The sequence below is a fragment of the Hemibagrus wyckioides genome, linkage group LG05 (genome assembly GCF_019097595.1).
Source record: "Hemibagrus wyckioides isolate EC202008001 linkage group LG05, SWU_Hwy_1.0, whole genome shotgun sequence".
NCBI classification, from domain to species: Eukaryota; Metazoa; Chordata; class Actinopteri; order Siluriformes; family Bagridae; genus Hemibagrus; species Hemibagrus wyckioides.
The window spans coordinates 5458726-5479188 of record NC_080714.1 but is presented as its reverse complement, the minus strand read 5'-3'; the positions used below and the strand labels follow the sequence as shown (position 1 = coordinate 5479188).

The 20463-nt window shown below is 40.1% G+C and overlaps 1 protein-coding gene across 1 annotated transcript in view; it reads left to right on the top strand.

Annotated features, from left to right (window-relative positions):
* The window catches only part of LOC131353219 (phosphatidylethanolamine-binding protein 4), an 80213-nt gene extending 61278 nt beyond the window's left edge, over nucleotides 1-18935 (top strand). The window contains exons 5-7 of the mRNA XM_058390059.1: nucleotides 4039-4084; nucleotides 4253-4369; nucleotides 18756-18935. Coding sequence (XP_058246042.1) covers nucleotides 4039-4084; nucleotides 4253-4369; nucleotides 18756-18847 — 255 coding nt within the window. The 3' untranslated portion in view covers nucleotides 18848-18935. The remainder of the gene's footprint in view (nucleotides 1-4038; nucleotides 4085-4252; nucleotides 4370-18755) is intronic.
* Nucleotides 18936-20463: the final 1528 nt, after the last annotated feature.

Here is a 20463-nt window from a genome sequence, read left to right as displayed (position 1 = left end):
ACATGCACCCTTCTAAACAGGGCATTCTCATCCTCAGGTGTAAAACTCGTGGAAATAGGTGTGACTGTTTTTCACGTGCCGCGCTGGAATCTGTTCACGGATGCCTGTCACCCACGCAACTCTTGATGGAAGTTTGGGGATAACGGAAGGGACTCGACCAGGGTTTGTGTATTCAGCCTAAGAAGAGAATTTAATATAATTGACTTCATTTATCTTCAGGGAAGAAGTTGCGCAAAAGTAGAGCACATGTAAGGTTACGGGTCATGCTCAAAGGTGCAGCAGCGGAGGGTCTGGGATTGTTTCCTTCTGTTCATTGACTGTTGAGTTACTGCTGCTTTTTAAGGAAGGATTATACTTTGCTATCTGAAGTACTGATAGTGACATGATTCTATCATTGATGTTGCTGATGACACTGAAACAATAAATCATCAATGAGTCAAGTTTGTGTTTTTAACTAAAGTTAAACTGTTGTTCACTCAGCAAAATCTCTTATCTGAGATTAGACACAAAATGCACTAAGAATCCTGAAGACTTTCCAGTAGCAGAAATTTTTTGTTACAAAGCACTGACACTGAAGACCTCCACCAAAATACTTCACCATAATAATGACTATGATTATACTATTTTCCTTCTTAAATTAAAATGCAGTTTTTGTTTATAGTCTTTGCAAATGTGTTGCTGCCTGTAGAAATCAGTATCTATCTATCTATCTATCTATCTATCTATCTATCTATCTATCTATCTATCTATCTATCTATCTATCTATCTATCTATCTATCTATCTATCTATCTATCTATCTAAGTATTAGAGTGAGTACAGTAATAAATATGTATTATTTACATTTGGCTGTCAAAACTTTCAACAATTTTGTGTTAGAAATGCAGCTAAACTATTGGAAATGTATTTTAAGCGATCTCATTAATACCATATCGGCTCTGCTCTCTGAGAATGAGAACCCAACCTGTTGTGTGTGACAAAACCGTGTTATTGCAATAAATATTTCATACACTTAAGTCCTCCATATTTTGTGTTACTGTTAATGATTTTCAGCCTCCGAGCGTTGTTTATTTTATTTTATTTTTTTAAACAACAGAGTAGCTTGTGTTCTCTCACTGTCTTTCATGTATTCTGAGCCACATCAGCGATGTTCTGACCTGTACTGCTTTGCACCCTTACAGCTACCGTGCAATACTTCAGCAGCACCGCGCCGTTAGAACCCTCTCGGCTCTGCCCTTTCGCTATTGCAGTGCGGGATTTATAAAGTACACGAGTGCAAAAAGGGCGCGGGTTGTTCTGTGAAAGGGGCAAGCAAGAATAACGCAGCCAGACCAAGTGGGAGAGCGGAAAAGCGCACATTGCTCTCCAAATACTGTTGACTAGGTGTTGTCATGGCAACGGCACCCCGGATTCCACAGGCTGCGCAACCCGTCGGCTCTTCTAAATAAAGCCTCCTTGCACTTTCGTGTGTAATTGTTGCAAATGAATTGTTGCAGCTCGCTAACATGAAGCTCGCCGGCTCTGACAGGGGGGCTCACTGCCTCAAGGCCACTTTTCTCTACCTTCTGACTTCTCAGGCATAATGAAGTCATTGACGACTCCGGCATGTTAAGCGCGTTCATGTGCTCTCCAGCTGTTGATTCTCCTTTCTTAAGCGCTGTCTCTCTCTTTCCTCTTGGCTTGTCCAGGATTTGGAATTGAAACAATTGACTTTTGTTACCGCGTCTTCGTTTTCAGCTTCCCTTTGTTTAGAAACCTCTGTGCTGCAGCACACTGAAGTAGCATTCAGTCATTTCATAAGAATCGTATGAGGAGCAGGTGGGATTTGATTCAGAACAGCTATTTGATTCAGGATTGCAGACATTTTTACATTTCCAGAAAAAAACTTCACCCCCGATAGACGTGTTTATATTATTATATAAGATTATATAATGGTGCGTTTCGGTGCTAATTTGTCGGTTGTTGCTGGTTGTTAGTGTCGTAATGGGGGTTTGTTATTGCTAGCGAAGTTATAGAGGCATTGAAGAGGAGATAAATTATTTGAACATAAGTAATAACAATCCAGTCAGATACTAAAAACAATGCAAACTTCAGTGCAAACATTAGACTTAGAGTCCAAAAAAGGACACATTTGACAGAGTAACAGCTAGTTAGCAACAGGCGTGATGTTGTCGATGGAAGCATTAGCATGAAAGCTGCTTCACCAATAACTTGTAACACACAACCAAAACTGTGTGCTTGGCAGTAAATAGTTTGGTTGGGGTTTACTGTGTATACTGACTTTTCCATCACACACCTCTGTCTCCTCCTTCTTCTTTTGTGAGAAAATTCAAGTTAATTGCTTTAGGAAATATAGAAATTAGACATCAACACCTCCTTAAAGATCATTTAAAAACATTTAATTGTGCTACTCTGCTAGCACTAGTGTGACCAATTAAAAAAAAGTAAGCATACCCATATGTAGGGGTAATTTAGACTAGCCAGTATATGAATCTGCATGTTTTTGGGAAGTACGAGGAATCCAAAAAAAATAAATAAAGTTTGTGCAGGAATGAAAAGGTTTGTAATTACCCAGATAGATTTTTAATGCATTTAAACTGTAAGTGGCAATAAATCTAAACGTCACAGCAAAAGACAAAAGTCGTTTGAACAAGACATCAGGGCACTGGTGCAGGTTTGTGCTTCAGCCTGTAGGAGGCAGTGCTCAATGCTGAGTTAAGGACAGGATGAAGATGTCCCACTCCTGTCCTGATCAATGTAACTGACTGTAATCTCTAGAAACACTTTAAGGGTGTTTATCAGAGGCTCTTCCCTAAAATCTACCGAGATTTCTAGATTTTCTTCATCTGGATTTTGTGTACAACCGTCTAACCGCACTTTAAAGGTCTGATCCTCCTACACAGAGCAAGCACGGCTGCAGCGCCATCACATTTATTAAGCAAACATCTACCGGGCTATTTACAGTGAAGCACTTGTGTGCCGGAGCCGCTAAGAATATGGGTTCAACCATGACAAATATAGGAGTGCCCTTTGGAGAAGCGGCTGTTTAAAAAAAAAAAAAAAAAAAAAAAAGACGGTTCGAGACGGTTCTTAGCAGCACTACATGAATTCCTGTTTCTAGGCAACGGGAAGTTAATATACAATTAATCATATGGGAATTTGCCATTCTGAAATCCAATCACTGGATTTAATTCTCCTGGGAACCGGCTTTGTGTCGGAATATTAAATATTACAGAAATGGTTGACAGGTTTAAGCTTGGATTGGTCCTGAAACGGGAAAATGTCAATTTATGTGAACCTCGTAAAAGCCACAGTCTTTATCCTCTCAGCTGATGACTTCAAGAGAGTGAGTCTTAATGGAGCCCTTCACCTCACAAGGCCTTCTGAACCTTATACACTGTGTAATATATGTCAGACTCTGTCTGTCTATCACAGTCTCTTTCTCTCTATCACTCTCTCTCTCTCTCTCTCTCTCTCTCTCTCTGACTCACAGTTTTTTAGTTTTCATGTGCTTTATTGAATTCTCTGGCTTTCTGTGACTTTCTGGGACTTTCTTTCTTTCTTTCCTCAGACTTTTTTGTTCTTTCTTTCTTTCTGTCTTTCTTTCTATCTTTCTATCTTCAACTCTCAGTCTCTCTCTCTGACTCACAGTTTTTTTAGTTTTCATGTGCTTTATTGAATTCTCTTTCTTTCTTTCTTTCTTTCTTTCTTTCTTTCTTTCTTTCTTTCTTGAAAGAAACGCTGACTCTGTCTTTCTCAGACTTTTTTTGGTTCTTTTGTTCTCTCTCTCTCTCTCTGTTCTTGTCTCTCTTTCTGTCTCTATTTGTGTCTTTCTTTCTCTGACTCTCTCTTTCTCTGTCTCACAGTTTGCATGTGCTTTATTTAATTCTCTGACTCTGTGTCTTTCTCAGACTTTTTTGTTCTTTCTTTCTTTCTGTCTTTGTTTCTTTCTTCAACTCTCAGTTTCTCTCTGTCTCTCTCTCTCTCTCTCTCTCTCTCTCTCTCTCATAAACTAACAGTCTCTCTCTCTCTCTCTGTAGGGAAGCTCACTCATAGCAGGAGACATTAAAGGCAGGTTGCTGTCTGGTGAGTGATGCTTGGTGCTTTTTGACACTTCTGTGTGTGACCTTTTGTCTCATTAAAGTAAATAAAATATATGTGCAAGTCCAACTTCGTGTAAGACCCTGAAGCATATCTCTGCACAAATATTTTTCCCCATCTCTCTCTCTCTCTCTCTCTCTCTCTACTTTGTAGAATACACTCGTCCCACACCTCCTAAGCGTACTGGCTTTCATCGTTATCAGTTCCTCCTGTACGAGCAGAACACAGACCAGGTGCTGTCTCTTAGCCAACAAGAACAGCAGTCTCTGGGTAAGTAAGAAAAAAAAAGGCCACAAACAAACACATGTACACATAAAGCTCGCTATTTTATTACCTACAGAAGGGCCGCAGCATGACGCACACCCACAGCACACTTCCCTGGCCACCTATTTTAAATTAACCTGAAAATATCATACTCTAGCCTTTCAGAATAACATATAATTAGCTGTACAGCATACAGTGACAAGCACCACAGAGCCAGACATTGCCATTTCCTCCAAGTACTTATTATAAATAATTGCACTCTAATTTCTCATTTATACCTGATTGATCACATTGAAATAAACAGAGTACAAAGTCTACCAGCTCCGTCTCAGTGCATTATACGTGTACTTGTACAAACACACTGAATATTTAATGGACTGACAGTAGACAGTAACACAATGTGATTGTCACTGCATATAAAAAATGCATTAGCGTTATTCACTAATATTAATTGTGTTTCCTGTCATCGCGATTAGGTCCGTGAACGTCTGCCCGCGTTAAAGACGAGTAGCGTGAAACAAACGGAAATAGTATCATCATTACATATCTGCCCCTCAGTGAAAGCAAGAAGAGTTGACACGTCTACTCTGATATGTTTTGATGTCTTCGTTCCATGATCACTGTGTAAAGAGAAAAATAAAGCAGGAGAAACAGTCAGGTGTCTGAAGATGTCTAGCTTGTAAAGTGTGCATTTCTTACACTGATCAATTTACACGCCATAAGGAAAGAATGTGACCTTATCAAAGCCGTTTAGAAGAGCACAAAGAATATATTAACATTTAAAGTAGGTGTAAGTTTTACATAGACATGCTTTAAAGCACAGATACCTTGAGTAATAATAATGTGCATGATTTAAAAACATTTCTTTATAAAAAAAAAAAAAAAACACACACACACTATAAGGAACAGCAGACAGAAATAAACTAAACTTATTTCTAGTTATTTTTTTATTTTTTATTTTCATTTTTCCCCCTCCCCTTTCTCTGTTTCTCTTCTTTTGTAAAGCTGCTTTGAGACAATGTTCATTGGAAAAGGTGCTATACAAAATAAATTGAATTGAATTGAACTGAGTGGGTTGGGGGTTCGATTCTCATCTCTGCCCTGTGTGTGTGCATGTTCACCCTGTGCTTTAGGGTTTCTTCTGGGTACTCCAGTTTCCTCCCCCAGTCAAAAGATATGCGCTGTAGGCTGATTGACATCTCTTAATTGTGGTAGCTTAGTGGATAAGGCATTGGAAGGTTGTGAGTTCGAATCTCAGCACCACCAGTGCTGGGCCCATAAGCAAGGCGCTTAAATCAGTCGTATAAAATGAGATAAAAATACGAGTCACTCTGGATAAGGGCATCTGCTAGTGTCCATAGTGGGTGACTGTGTGTGTGTTTGTGCCCTGTAATGGGCTGGCACCCTGCCCAGGGTGTCCCCTGCCTTGTTCCCTGAGTCTCCTGAGATAGACTCAAGGTTCTCTGTGGCCCTGTGTAGGATTAGCGGTACAGAAAATGGATGGATATCCAATGTAACGCTAGTTAATGTTGATTATATTCAGTCATGGTAGTAAATTTAGTAACCTACAGAAAGAAATGAGGTTTAAAATTATATAGAATTGGTATTGGTGTTATAAATGATTAAATTGTGGCAGTCCTTTATGTCAAAATATATGTTGTGTAGTGATATAGATCAATTAAATATACACAGGATGAGAATGATGGAGAGTCTGTAAGGTGAGGGCACGAAAAGAAACATGAAATATGAAATTAATAAATATTGTCATTAAAGGTAAAATTACGAGAAATGCACAATAAATCGCATAAAAAATACACAAATCCTTTTACTACAATTAACTGCAAGGCTCAAACCATGAACTTTATTGTCACACACAAACAAATACAAACCAAATGCTCTTCTTTATAACCCAGCCTTAAGGGTAGTTGGGGTCGGAGGGCAGGGTCAGCCATGGTATAGCCCCCCTGAAGCAGTACTTTGGTTAGGGACCTTGACCAGACTCTCACCCTTCCAAATCAATAGCCCAAAATCTTAACCTCTGAGCCACCATTCACATGTTTTATTCACATTATTCACTGAAATCAGGTGGAACTCAGAAGTCAGTAGTGAAACTGCAGTGTGTCAAGGGAATCGGCACCTGCAGCATCATGTCAGCTGATTTACTGTAAGCACAAATAGGGGAAAAAACTGCATTAGAAATGTTTAATAGACTGCATGTGAAGCTGTAAGGATGTTGCTGTGGACCTCACACGTGTGATGACTCTACAACCACATTCGTTTTATATCCAGACTATAGTGCAAAGCGTTTCGGATTGACTACTTATATTTTAGATTTAGCCTTTAACCTGACATTACAGAGTGAAGGCAAAATCAATTCCATTTCAAGCGGACGGGAAAAAACGTAGACACATTTCTCTTTCTGATTCGCTGATTCTCCCCAGACTCCACTTCACTTTTCTCTTCAGTGTTTGCTTGTTGTCTTGACTTTGTACTCCTCTGCACCCCTCTCCCTAGCGTGTGAAGTGTGTGGGCCAGCAGTGTGTGTAGGGGGAGTGTCATGCTGTCTGCGCCACTCAGCGAGCGCTTCAGCTCAGTCCTGAGACTCAGTAATGTAGGCCCACTGTCAGACACGCACTTCACTCCGTTTGAAGTTTTGACACCTTCGTCAGCAGCCAGTCCTACCTTATTAACACGGAGGCTGTTTGACATGAAATCCATGTTGAAGTTGGTGCACTTTGGAGAGTTTTATTGTTTATTTCTTTTACGTTTGGGAAGATCTTTTCATCACATTCGACTTTTTGGGGGGAAAGTAACGTCAAAACGAGTTTAGCATGAAGATACAGACGTGTTCGGAGTTGAGAGTTACACAAGACTCAAGTACACGTGGTGGAGTTTGAATGAAGCCCAGGCATGATTATAAACTTGGACCCACATTTCTTGTGCAGTGTCAGCACACTATGAAGTCCAGCACATGTGGGAGAGTTTGATGTAATCACATTGTGTCATGCTCCAGAAGAATCACTGTGGAAGACATTTTACTAAATTAAACCCAACTTGGACTATACATGCAGCGGTATACTAGACTCATATTAGCTGTTTTTCAGTCTTTACCATCTTCTCAATCATTATCATCATATTAGGCTTTTTATGTTTATTTATTTAGCTGAAAAAACGCTAGTTACTTATTTAGTCCATATCCTTTTGCAATCAGGATTAAAGACAAGTGCCTGTGTTTTAAGGTGGTGGTTTAGACCTGTGTAGACCAGATAATCTGAATTTGGACCCCGGATTATGTACCCGTGTAACTGACCACCTGACCAACATTTGGACTGAATATGACTGACCTTCTATTTACATTTACACATTCATGAGTATTATACATTTTTTATCGACAGATACGGGTTCCAAACGTTTGCTGTGGTATCTTTCCAGAAATTTGGAGTAACACTTAAATGCCACTCCACCCTGCAGTGGCTGAGGAGTTTCATGGTGAACACCCAGAAATAATGCCAAACTGTTGCTCTTCCTCTCTAAGTCACTCGCAGGAAATACAATTAAAGTTTTGTTTTCATTCGCTGAGATGATCACTCGGTTAATTTGATCATTTTTGTTGAACAAAAAAAAAAAAAAAGGAAATGTAATATACTTAATAGACTACTCGACATCATAAGCCGAAAGAGCAGCTATAGATCAAATATATAAAAGGATCAGGAGGGACTTTGCTACACAAAGCTTAATATAAACGATCCTTTTGTTAGTCCTGAGTTTTCAAAAAAGGACATGCAAGATAACTTTTATCTATTAAACACATTCATTCCTTCAGAGTTTGTTCTAGGCCATTCTCAGACTGTTCTCCCGGTTCCTTCTTGTGAGCTATGAAAGGTTGTCTTTCCCTGGTAAAGTCTGGTGTGCAGTATAACAAGCATTTAGTGGTAAAGCTTCAGAAATGGCTTGGAGGATGTTCTTTCTTAGAACTTTATCATTCTAAAGAAAAAGGGTGGACATTGCTTTGAAATGCAGCACCCGAGGCGTCAGCTTCTATTTTTGACCACAGGTTATTCATAGCAGGGCATTCCCAAATACACTCCTAGACCACACACCCTAGTACTAGTGTTCATGACTTGTGGAGCACCAAAAGATATGACAGCTTTCACACACACATACACACACACACACACACTTCAGTAAAGACCAGTCAAATACTCAAACAGATGATTATAATGGGTTCTAAACATAAACAAATACAGATAAGAATATGAGGCTGGATTTTTAGAAAGATTGCTGGAAATGTTCACAGGGCATCTGGTCTCAAAGTAAGACCACATTCCTCCTGGTCAGTTCCATGCACATCTCTAAGTGAGACCAGTTATGAATTTCAGTGATCTAGCTGAGGCTGAAAGAATTGTCCGAGTTAGAAGCCACGCCCCCTTTGTGTTTAAAGTTACAGATAGTGTCATAGCTTCACACCCCCTATTACATACTGCGCTAAGTCATCTCCTTTGTGTTGTTTCAGGTGAGGGTCATCATGTAAGTTTCCTTCCAGATTGTTGATTAAAATACAATTGGTTTAGTGTTTCCAGGCCTTCAGTGAGATATATGCACTTGTGGAAGTGCTGTCACAGTGTAATAAGGATGTATGGAGATTAGTGCTTGTCATCTGCGCATAGCCAGTGACCACATCTCTTATGCTGCCATGACATTAATTGTTTAATTGATCTGATTGGAGAGTTTGGAGCCTTCAGTTGTGGGTGTGGAGTCGTCTAATGATCATGTTCCACTTCCCCAGTGGTGACTTCAACACACACTCTGTCTCTGTCCCAGTCCCTGCATATGCGTGTGTGCTGTGTATGTATGTCTGTTTAGACCTAATGGTCATTTTCCACTTCCCCTAATGTCGTGCAACTCAATTTCAACTCCAGCCCTTACGCTCTCATAGCTTTGATCTTCTACCGTTCTTACAGACGGCAAGAGGTGAAGATCAGGCCTGGCGCCCAGACTGCAGGCCTTGCGTGTGCGTGTGTACGTGTGCGTGAGTGTGTGTGTGTGTGTGTGTGTGTGTAGGAAGTACAATGTGGGTCAGTGGATGGATAGTGACAGCTGGTGGTTGCGCAAGCGACAGTGGGGGTGCATGGAGGCGGCCAGTGTGCAGTAGGCAGGAGAGAGCATGTTGGTGGGGAATCCCCACTCCTCCGCACAGCCTCTCTCGATCACGCGTTTACGTGCATGTGTCAGTGCCAGGGGTTCCGTCGGCCGTGGGCACGGCTTGGTGGAGGTGGCGAAATGAACACGAAGTCCTCACACTCCCTGTTGTGCCATTTGGATGTCCATCTCTCTCTCACTGTCTCTCTCTCTCTCTCTCTCTCTCTCTCTCTCTCTCTCTCTCTCTCTCTCTCTCTCTCTCTCTGTCTCTCTGTCCTCTTCACAGGTACATACAGTGACAAAAATGCTGGACATCCTTAATTTAGACCCTCTTTTAAACACTCTATATATAAATACCCAACATGACCTTATGACCAGAGCAGTGACGTCCAATGATATCACAGATCATTCTTTCTTTCTATTCTCCATGCCACTCTCATCAGTGCTTAATAGTTTCTAGTACCTGTTTAAAATGCATATTGTATTTCAACTATTGTTAACAAGTGTGTGAGCTTGGATAAGAGTGTCCAAGAGTTGCTGTTATAAAAGAGAGCCTGTCCTTTGTGAGGACCAGGTCCTTGTTTCAGCCTCCTGTTTTTTGTTTTTGTTTTTTTTGTATCTTAAGGTGGCTATTTTTTGCTGATTCGCCTGTGATTGACCAGCCCACATAATCCAACCATTAAATATTAAAGATATCTAAACAAAAATGCTCTGTGTGTGCATCTATAAAAAAAAAAAAAACCTCAAGATATTCCCTATAGCTGTTCTCTGAGATTTCAGTTTGAGATCTAAAAGGTCCAAAGAAAAAGTAGAAATCAAGTTATAGGGTTTAGAATTCACTGTTACAACAAGGACACTTGAATTTGTTTTTTTCTACTGAGTCAGAGCTATAATAACATTCGTATTTATAGAGCTTGTGCAGATTTCTGAGTCAGCATCTTGGTAAATCGGCATATTCAGCATATTCTGCCGTGTATTTTAAGCTAAAATTCTGTAGAATCAATAAGGAGACTGCATTGTTTCTTTTCTACTGTATTTGGTGGTTTGTAAGCATTCCAGTTGTTAATAATATTTATTTAAGTAAAACTCTTATCATTAATGGCAAATCATGTACAGTAGATTTACTTTGGAACAAGATATACCTAAAACTTACAAAAGATCAACAAGGATTTTAGAATTGCAGCATAGAATTTAATGTCCTGGATGCATTTTATACTTAAATTTCCTCAAGCACTCAAATTTCCTTTAATCAGCCCAGTGTCAACATGTAATAGGTCATTTACACATTCGCACCCTGGCGTGGTCTTACACTCTTATTGTTCTGGTTAAAAAGAAGTGTGTAGGTAGTAAAGTGCTTCTGTTTGTTGTAGACTTAGGTGTGTGGGTGAAACAGCACCACAGCGTCTACACCGACTTCATGAACCCATGGCATTTGCACTGCTTCTCCGAGCCTGAGCTAATTTATCGCTGTTATATTCCATCGGGGGCTTGAGAAAGTCAGGTGCATTCATTCTGAAGAGAGAGTCAAGTGTTAGCGTAATGCTCATCACGTACAAGCACTTAAGCCGATAATCAGATATGTATATCTGAAACGAGCACTTTACTGCACAGAAACTCTTTCAGAACATCTTTAGTTTAGGGATTATTTCAGAGGAGGACTGCTGGAGAGTAATAGGATAGTGTAAAAAGTGAGTTGTAGTGTTCTCATTCTCTTCTCATAACTGATGACGTTCAGAAGACTCGAGCCCTATTCGGACAGGATTAGTTATACATACAGAGGTGGAGTAATGTGATTATTACCTGCAAGTTTAGTCGGTAATGCGAGTTGTTGTTTATTTGCAGTGGTTATATCCTGTGGGGAAAGAGGTTCAGCACATTTTCTTTAGTCCAGGAAGGGCTCGCTTCTCACCAATACCACATGGAACACCAGGTTTAAACTGTAAAACAACAAAAAATGAATGAATAAATACAATTTTAATTGCAATTATATTAATGACAACAGAAAAATAGAAAGTTTTTAGTATTTGTTCTGTCCCCTTTTGGCTGTTATGGCTGTGTCCACTCAAGCTGACATGGACTCCACAAGACCTTATGATCCAATTTTAGTTCCAATCCATCTGAATGTTATTAGAAGTAGAAGTAATTAGGCAATGAGGAAATGCTGACCTTTTGTACAGAGCAGTTAAAGTGGTCAAATCACATTTTTGCTTACATTTAAATGGGGAACTATTTTTGGACCCCACTGTATACAGTATGTGTGGAGTTTCTACTGTTTCGACCATCACGTGCATTGTGAAGACGCATTCATGACCGTTTCTAATTTATCTCTTATTGTTACTATTACTAGAGATATCCTACAGCAACATGTCCAGAAAGCTTCTCCTATCTGAATCGTACCTTAGTTGTCCCCCCAAAAGTTGCTAATAACTAATTCCTCTCCAGTTCACTAAAGACCTGTGCCTAGCTGTTTCGTCCTGCAGCGCTCCACATGCACAGCGGGTTGATCCTGCGAGCTCAGCAGCAGGGAATGAACTGTAATTGAAGCCATTAGCAGCAGTGCAGTGTGGTAATGACACATCTGAGCCTTTTCTCCCACCCACCAATGCAGCCATTAATCAAAAGCATTGCTGCCAGGGCCAAACCCAGCTCTACAGCACAGCTCAGCCGCTCTGTCCCAGTACTCCACCAGGGGCTTCACTACTCAAGCTTCTTTTCTGATCCTAATTGTCTGATGGTAGGGGAAAAAAGGAGGGTGGTGGAAGAGAGTTAAAGTTGGTATTATAGTTGAATATTGGCTGATTTAATGATGATGATACACACAATAGGGTCAACAAACACCATTTCTCAAACACTACAGCAGTAAATAATATTATTTAGGAGCCTACATGTTCTCAGGACAGGCAATTTCTGCATTTCTAAGTTCCTGAAAATACTTTATGCAGCAAATATGCAGTTTGTAGCAGTCTGGGAAAATTTGTTAGATGCCACTGGGGCCAAAACTTTTGGAAATCTTGAAACAGATAGAAATGTCAGTTTTTGACATAATTCAATTTTTAACATAATATACACTATATCTGCAAAAGCAAATGAACTTTAAGGATGTCCCATATTTAATCCATAGCTTTAAATATGGAGCTGGCCCGCCATTTGCAGCTATAACACCTTCAACTTTCCTGGGAAGGCTTTCCACAAGGTTTTTAAGTGTGGTAATGGGAATTTTTTCGACCAGTGCTCTAGAAGCGCATTTGTGAGGTCAGGCACTGATGTTGAACGAGAAGGCCTGGCTCGCAATCTCCGCTCTAATTCATCTCAAAGGTGTTCTGTCGGGTTGAGGTGCAGGCCAGTCAAGTTCCTCCACACCAAACTCGCTCATCCATGTCTTTATGGATCTTGCTTTGTGGACTGGTGCGCAGTCATGTTGGAACAGGAAGGGGTCATCCCCAAATTGTTCTCACAAAGTTGGGAGCATGAAATTGTCCAAAATTACTTGGTTTATTAACTAAGGGGCCGAGCCCATTCCCTGAAACACAACCCCACACCATAATCCCACCTTCACCAAACTTTACATTTGGCATAATGCAGTCAGGCAAATACAGTTCTCCTGGCAACCGCCAAATCCAGACTCGTCTATTGGATTTCCAGATTGGTCACTCTAGAGTCCATTGGCGGCGTGCTTTACACCACTGCATCCGACACTTTGCATTGCACTTGGTGATGTAAGGCTTGAATGCAGCTGCTCAGCCATTAAAACCCATTCCATGAAGCTCTCTACCCACTGTTCTTGAGCTAATCTGAAGGCCACATGAAGTTTGGATGTCTGTAGCTATTGACTCTGCAGAAAGCTGGTGACTTTGGCGCATTGTACACCTCAGCATGTGCTGACCCCGCTCTGTGATTTTACATGGCCTACCACCTCATGGCTGTGGTGCTGTTGTTCTCAGTTGCTTCCACTTTGTTATAATACCACTAACAGTTGACCGTGGAATATTTAGTAGTGAGGAAACTGAGCTCCTGAGAGTGACCCATTCTTTCCCAAATGGGAAATAGAACACTTGAATTCAATGATTTGGAGGAGTGTCCCAAAACTTTTGGCAATATAGTGTACTTTGACACCTAAAATGGAAGAAAATGAAAATATATCTTAACAAAACAATTTGAAAAAGATTTTATTCACTTTTTATCTTCTAGTCTAATACATATGGTGGTAAAAAACAGTGATTTTTTTTCACACAGTTAACGCCACACTTTGATTGGTGTTTGATAGCAATGTAGGGAAACCTGATAAATTTAGTTTGTAATCAGATACCCTTTGTTATAAAGCCCACAATGCTCCTACGAGTGGACATTTTCTCGCTTTTTATTTTTGCGACCTTTAAATGCTATGTGTAGCTGAGTGACAGGCAAGAATCTGTAGTTTGAAAAATTAAATATAATAAAAAAAATGTCAAAATGTGAGACTGTAAAAGGTTTTCATGGCCCAGCACATACAGTATATATAGGACTTGATCCGATCATTTATTTCTCCTTTTCTTTTCTACGACTAAATCTTCTCAGAATGATACAGTATGGTAATTTGGTGATACTAATGGGATTGTTGAAAGAGCAGCTGCGTTCTTGCAATTGAAGATGCTCAGTAAAGGGAATGAGGGGTGTGTGTGTAGGCAGCTGAGCGGCGTGCCACATCGGTCCTCCATGTTTTCATGAGTCATACTGTCTATATTAACATCTGAAAAACCCCTGAATGCTTTCTCTCACACAAACACACCTCCTACAAAGGTTACTCTAGCACAAAGTGCAATCTAGGTCATGTTCACAGAAGATGTGTGAGAGTGTAGCCCTTCAAGATCTCAACAGGTTTCTCTTATACAGCATATTCAGAGATCTATCAGCACACTAATGCCAAGTATATCAAGATTACGATAAACAATAATCAGATATAACTATTAAACCACTGACAGGTGAAGTGGATAACTTTGATTATATCATTACAGTGGCAGCTGTCAAGGGGTGGGATATATTAGGCAGCAAGTCAGTTCTCCACGTTGATGTGTTGGAAGCAGGAATAATGAGCAGGTGTATGGATCTGTGAGACTTTGACAAGGCAAACTTGTGATGGCTAGACAACTAGAGCAGGTCATGTGCAGTGTTCCCAGTATGCTGTGGTTAGTACCCACCAAAAGTCTAAGGAAGGACCACTGGTAAAAATGCCCAAGGCTCATTGATGCGTGTGGGGAGTGAAGGTTATTAAAGGGACCTTACACAATCTGCTGATAAAGTTTCGGTGTAAGATACCATCAAAGATATTGTGGCATCCATGCCTCGACAGATCATGCTTTTGTGGCATAAGCACCTACACAATATTAGGCAGTTGGTTTGGCTGATTGTTGTATGTCTTAAATGCTACACAGCCACTTGAACGGTAAACCTATTGAACCACATCATAGTACAAAAAGTATCTTCAGGGCAGACATCTCTTTCACTTCCTGCACTGCTCAAACCTGTCAAAAGGGGGAGGGGTGAAGCGGGCTGAGAAGAGAGGAAGAAATCACCACAGAGCTCCTCACTTCCTATCTCTCACTGTTCCATGACTCGACAGATCGGGGAAGTGGAAAGTGTGCGTCTGTGCGTGCTGAAATTAGCCCAAACACAAACTGCCGACACTATTTTTGGAACCGTGTGTAAATCTGTATGTTAGTAAATCCGCCACTCTGCCCAGTTAGCTCCATGATGACAGAATTAGAGCTACTGTGGTCACTGACAATAGAGTTGTCACCAGCCAATCAGACAAAGAGTGCAAAAAGTGAAAGCAAGATTATTGTTTTCCAGTCAAACCTCACAGTACATGATGTGGCTTTCTTTCAAAGTTATTTTGAATGCTGAACAAGTTATGAACTCTTAGTTCCTATCTACGGTACATATTTTGTACGGTATCATTATGAGTCGGATCACTAAAGTTATTGGTCTTAGGCCAACAATAGTATTATTTAGATAATTGTTAAGCTTGACTGGACGTTTACCGACTAGGTTGATGAATGTGTGCGGAATAGTGTGTTTAAAAGAAGGCAGAAAATAGGTAACGTCATGTATGTGAATAGCATGAAAGCTTTTTGAAGTCACTCCACCCTGTCAACATCAGCTTTAGCTGTGTGTTTAGCTGATGTAACCCATGCATAGTTATGTCCTGACAAATTGATTGTGTATCACAAGAGCTACTGGAATGTTTCTGGGGTCATTGCTCTTGGGTTGAAAAATCTAGCTAAAGTCGCTGGAGATTTTTTCTGTCAAACGTATTCCATATTTGGACAAGATCGGTTTTATATAGAGACATGGGGGGGTAACACAGTTTATGTTATATTGGAAACAATTCCACTCTATTGAGTGGGATAAACAAGGTTTTATGGTTTTTCTCTAGTCTTTTTTGTATTCTCTCCTATGACCAAACCGAATAGTTTTAACTATAAAATAATAACGAAATTAAAAGTTCCTAACTCAGGATTAGCCTACATACATGATATGGTCATGTGACCCACTAATGATTACAATTTCAAAATGATTTGTTAGTATTAAAATAAGATGTGTGTAGTGAACCAGTTCCATGACTCGATCAACTTTATTCAACAGACATATATTACATAACAGCTATACAGTACAAGTAGGTCCCAAAAACTTCAACTAGCTACTTCTGTGTTCTTAAACTTAAGACAGTGGATAAAAGACGTCACTTGACATTCATTGGATCTAGAAGGTTCCACCATGACACTGCCTTACATCTGTTAATCTCTAGTGGTGGTCAGATAAGGGTGTGTGTGGTTGTGTGTATGTGTGTGTGTGTGTGGTGCCCCGACCATGGTAGGGTCAGATGGGGCTAGGTATGTGCAGAGGCGGAACATTATCTCCCCTTGTTCTCAGACCTGAAGGCCCAAAGGTCACCTGACCTCATAATGCCAGGTCCCCTTACTCCATCTCTCACACTTAATCACCAGAGAACTGGACACACTGTTCTCACAGACTTACCTGACTCCCAGCATCTCATAATTGAGCGAAAAGCAGGACCTAGTCTGTGCTTATTATTTTCGTCTAAACACCACCTGTGCCCTTCACTTTGTCACATCTCTGCTCTTGCTCACCTCTAATGGGAGGCTATGAGATGGTAATTGTACTGGTTAGAGCAACAAGAATTGTGACAGTCGCTATATTAATACTGGCCTGCCTCTCTGTGGGTGAACATGACCTTTTTATTTCTTTCTATTTTTTTCTTTTTTTCTTTTCGGGTCATATTTTTACACTCTCCCACACGTATTTGCATGCAAACATATACAGGCGACTACACACACACACATACAGATTCAGATAGTTCCAGGATGTGGCATGTTGTTCTGTGTGTACAACGACGGGCTTTCCCTTTTCACCACTGCTGCATTTCCGCCACTGATCTGTGTTTCATGTGTGTTGGAGACACAGATCAAGTCAGTGAATGGAACTGACATCGAGATTTAACCACTTCTAAATCGGTCATCTATTTTGTTCCCTCTTTTTCTTTGTTCTGTTTGAGGGGGAAATTTGATTACATGCCACTGCTTAGCATTTTCTGTTAGCAGTTAAAGGCTAATCACTTTCACTCTACAAATATTTCACTCAGAACTTAGAAATAAAGATTTAGCTCATATTGTAAGCGATGTCTTTCTGGCTTCTGCATAAACAAATGGAGGGAATACAGCTTTTTGGAACTTGTTAGTTCCAAATGTGATTGTGTGTGTGTGCAGTTAGTCATTAGCTCAGAGGAACGATCAGGATAAGATATTGTCATAGCAGCCGGAGCTACGACTGGTATTTACCCACTTGTCCTGCCAAAAATCTCTCATTCTCCTGTTGCCACCACAACAGCCTGAGCATTTATTTTAGTATATAAGTGTTTCAGGGCCCAGACAATCACAGTGACACCCCCCAATTACAAATCAGAGAAACATACAAAGCTCTGTCTTTCAATTAAGTATATTAGCATTTAGCATTAGGCATGTAAAGAACATTCGGTCACTGAATCAGGCCAGTATCAGGTTAGCAAAAGAGGTGGGCTCTCTCAGAGGAGCAGTTAAAGTTCTGCACTAGTAATAAACCACCGTTTCTCTTTAAAATGTTCCGCCATCATCGTGATTGCTGTCATGTGCTTTGTCTTAATTTGAAAACCCACAACGAAACTACAACTGAAATACCCTCACAGCTTCCGGCCAGACGGTCGGAGTGACAGGAGGGGCACAAGTTCACCGTGGCCATATATTCAGAATTTATTTACTGATCTAGAAAATAAGCAAAACAGACCAGGTAGGTAGACTGAAGGCGACATGAGAGGTTTTTATAATTAAACCACTAAATGAAAAGTGAAAACAGGTCAGTCTAGTCTAGTCTATCGGTACTAGTCTTTGTATGTATATAATTGTGATTATGACACAAGGCTAGTTTGGTTAGTCAGTTGTTGACACAGTGTGACTTGGTGCTTATATTAAACGCCAGTATTTACGTAGGGATACGTTATCTGATGAACTAAGGAAGTTTATCTTAGCAATTAGCTACCATTTGAAAGTTTAATCAAGTTAGTAAGTTAGTTTGCTACTTAGTTTGCTAGTTGTAATATCAACCATGTCTACACTGACATTTTTTTTATTTTCCTCCTCCTCTTCTCACGCCCAGCCAGACATGGATAGCCTCTAGGTTTCTATGCTTTTAAAAGCCTTGAGACTCTCCAGAGCAGTGTGAGGGGTTGTGCGTGAGATAAATATAGATCAAGAAAACACAGATTTGGCATGTCTGTAAGTTTAAATGGAATGAGCAGTTCTGGGGAAGTACATAAAGATCATAATCTATTTTATCAGCTTTGTCATAGTTGTATTCCGAAGTAAGATGAGTCTTTCGCCTCCTTTCACCGCCAGAAATTCTGTTCCAAATATGGTGACAGCACCAGAAGCATCATGTTACAGAAACACTAGGTCAGTGGATTGGGTCTTAAATGTAAATGACTTCAGATAAAAAAAGGTGACTAGTTAAGAACCTTCTGCATAGATACAGTCCAAAAAAAATACAGTGGAAAAATCACTATCCAGAAGCTCCATCACTCCATCCTGATGGATTCACAAAGTCAAGTGACACCTACACAGGGCAATGCTTAATTGTTTGTATCTGTCAGGATTACCATAATAAATGATAAAAAGGAAATTGTGTTTATTATATTTGTGTGTTGTTGTTTTTTTCCACTCTTTAGGAAACTGGGATCCTCAAGCGTTTGTGGAGAAGTTTGAACTTGTTGGTCCTGTGGCCTCGCTCCAGTTCCTTACTCAACACTTTAAAGATTAGATGACGCCATATACCTGAATTGGATCTTACACCTTATGCAACTGTTCTACAATCAGGGAAAGCTCATTAAAAGTAAAACTTGTACTCATGTTTTGTTTTTGTTTGTGTGGGTTTTTTTTTTTTTTTAGTATTAACTAAAATAGGGTCAATCGAAACTGTATTTTAGGATATTTAATCTGCCGTGAGATTTGAACACTGCACCCACATCCTTAAAAGCATGTTAACAAGTTGGTCCTTGGATTTGTCACTTCCTTGGAGAGCATGTGAGCACTTACAAATGTGGAAATTACACGACCACAAAGCATATTTATACACCCTTCTGAGGCCGTGCGTTTAACACTTATTTGCATTCAGTACTAATAATGTAAGAGGTTGAGTATTCATACACACACACACACACACACACACATACTACTTTATTTTTTTAAACTCTTCTGCCACTCTTGCATAATCCACCCCTCACTTCCAGGGCACTGCAGCGGTGCATTCCTTCCCTCTTGGCAGTCAAAACTCCTCCGGTTGCATTTAGTAGCACTGCCTCGTGCTCCAGTTTTGGGGCTTTTTCAGCTAGGGGGATTTCAGGTTTGTGTTAGACATCCAAACATAAAAATAAACAGCTCGAGGAACGGGTGAGAACGATGAATAGTGGCTACTAGCACACTTTGGAGAGGGTGTGTGGAAATATCGTTGAGCTGGAGAGGAAATACGTCAGGGCCAATAGAGGAAGAAGGGGGTGAAACCAACACCACAACTCAGACGGAAGCCGCAATGGAACTACGACTAAAATACTCTCACAGCTACTTTCGGCCAGACGGTCCTAGAGTGACAGGGGGGCACAAGTTCATGTCTTTTTAACCACTGTGTGAGGTTTTTTTTTTCGTAACGGGAGACTGAAGTGTCATATTTGTGAATGTGACTGGCAAGTTTCCACTGTGCAGTTTCTGTCTTACATACCTGAGTAATTTTATGTTTATATTCGGCAACAAATTTACATGAAGCACTATTTCAAGCAGAATTGGTCTAATAATGTAGTGTCACTTCATATCGGCATGTGCATATGCAAATGATTCCAATGTGCCTGGATTATTTTTTACAACATTAATACACACTGATTTTATTTGAATTAAAGTTACTTCTGTTCCTGTATATGTTGTTCTATTACAGAAAAGTTCTCATTTAATGATAAAGATGATTTCTCCAACAAATTGCTAAATAGTCCTGGAAAATGCCATCCTTTTACATCAACAAGATCAGTGGAGGTAATGAGCTAAACCTGTAAGACAGAAATACAGCCCCAGCTTTTACCTCGGACAATGAAGACTCCTTCCCCAAGTGGTAAATAAACATCTCCTCACCACATCTGTTTAAAGTCTGTGTCCATCATACAGGCCCCTGTGAGACTTCATACTAGAACAAGCATGTTAATATTAACTTAGAGCTGTTGTTAAAGAAAACTGACCAATCAGAAGTGAGAATTCTGCATTGTGACTGTGGTTTAACACATTTTTATGAGCAAGAGATGAATGCTACAGATTGACCTTCATACTGTTAAAATGAGTTGATACACACAAACTCCTACAGTTCAACAGAACACATATTTCCTTACAAAGCTCTCG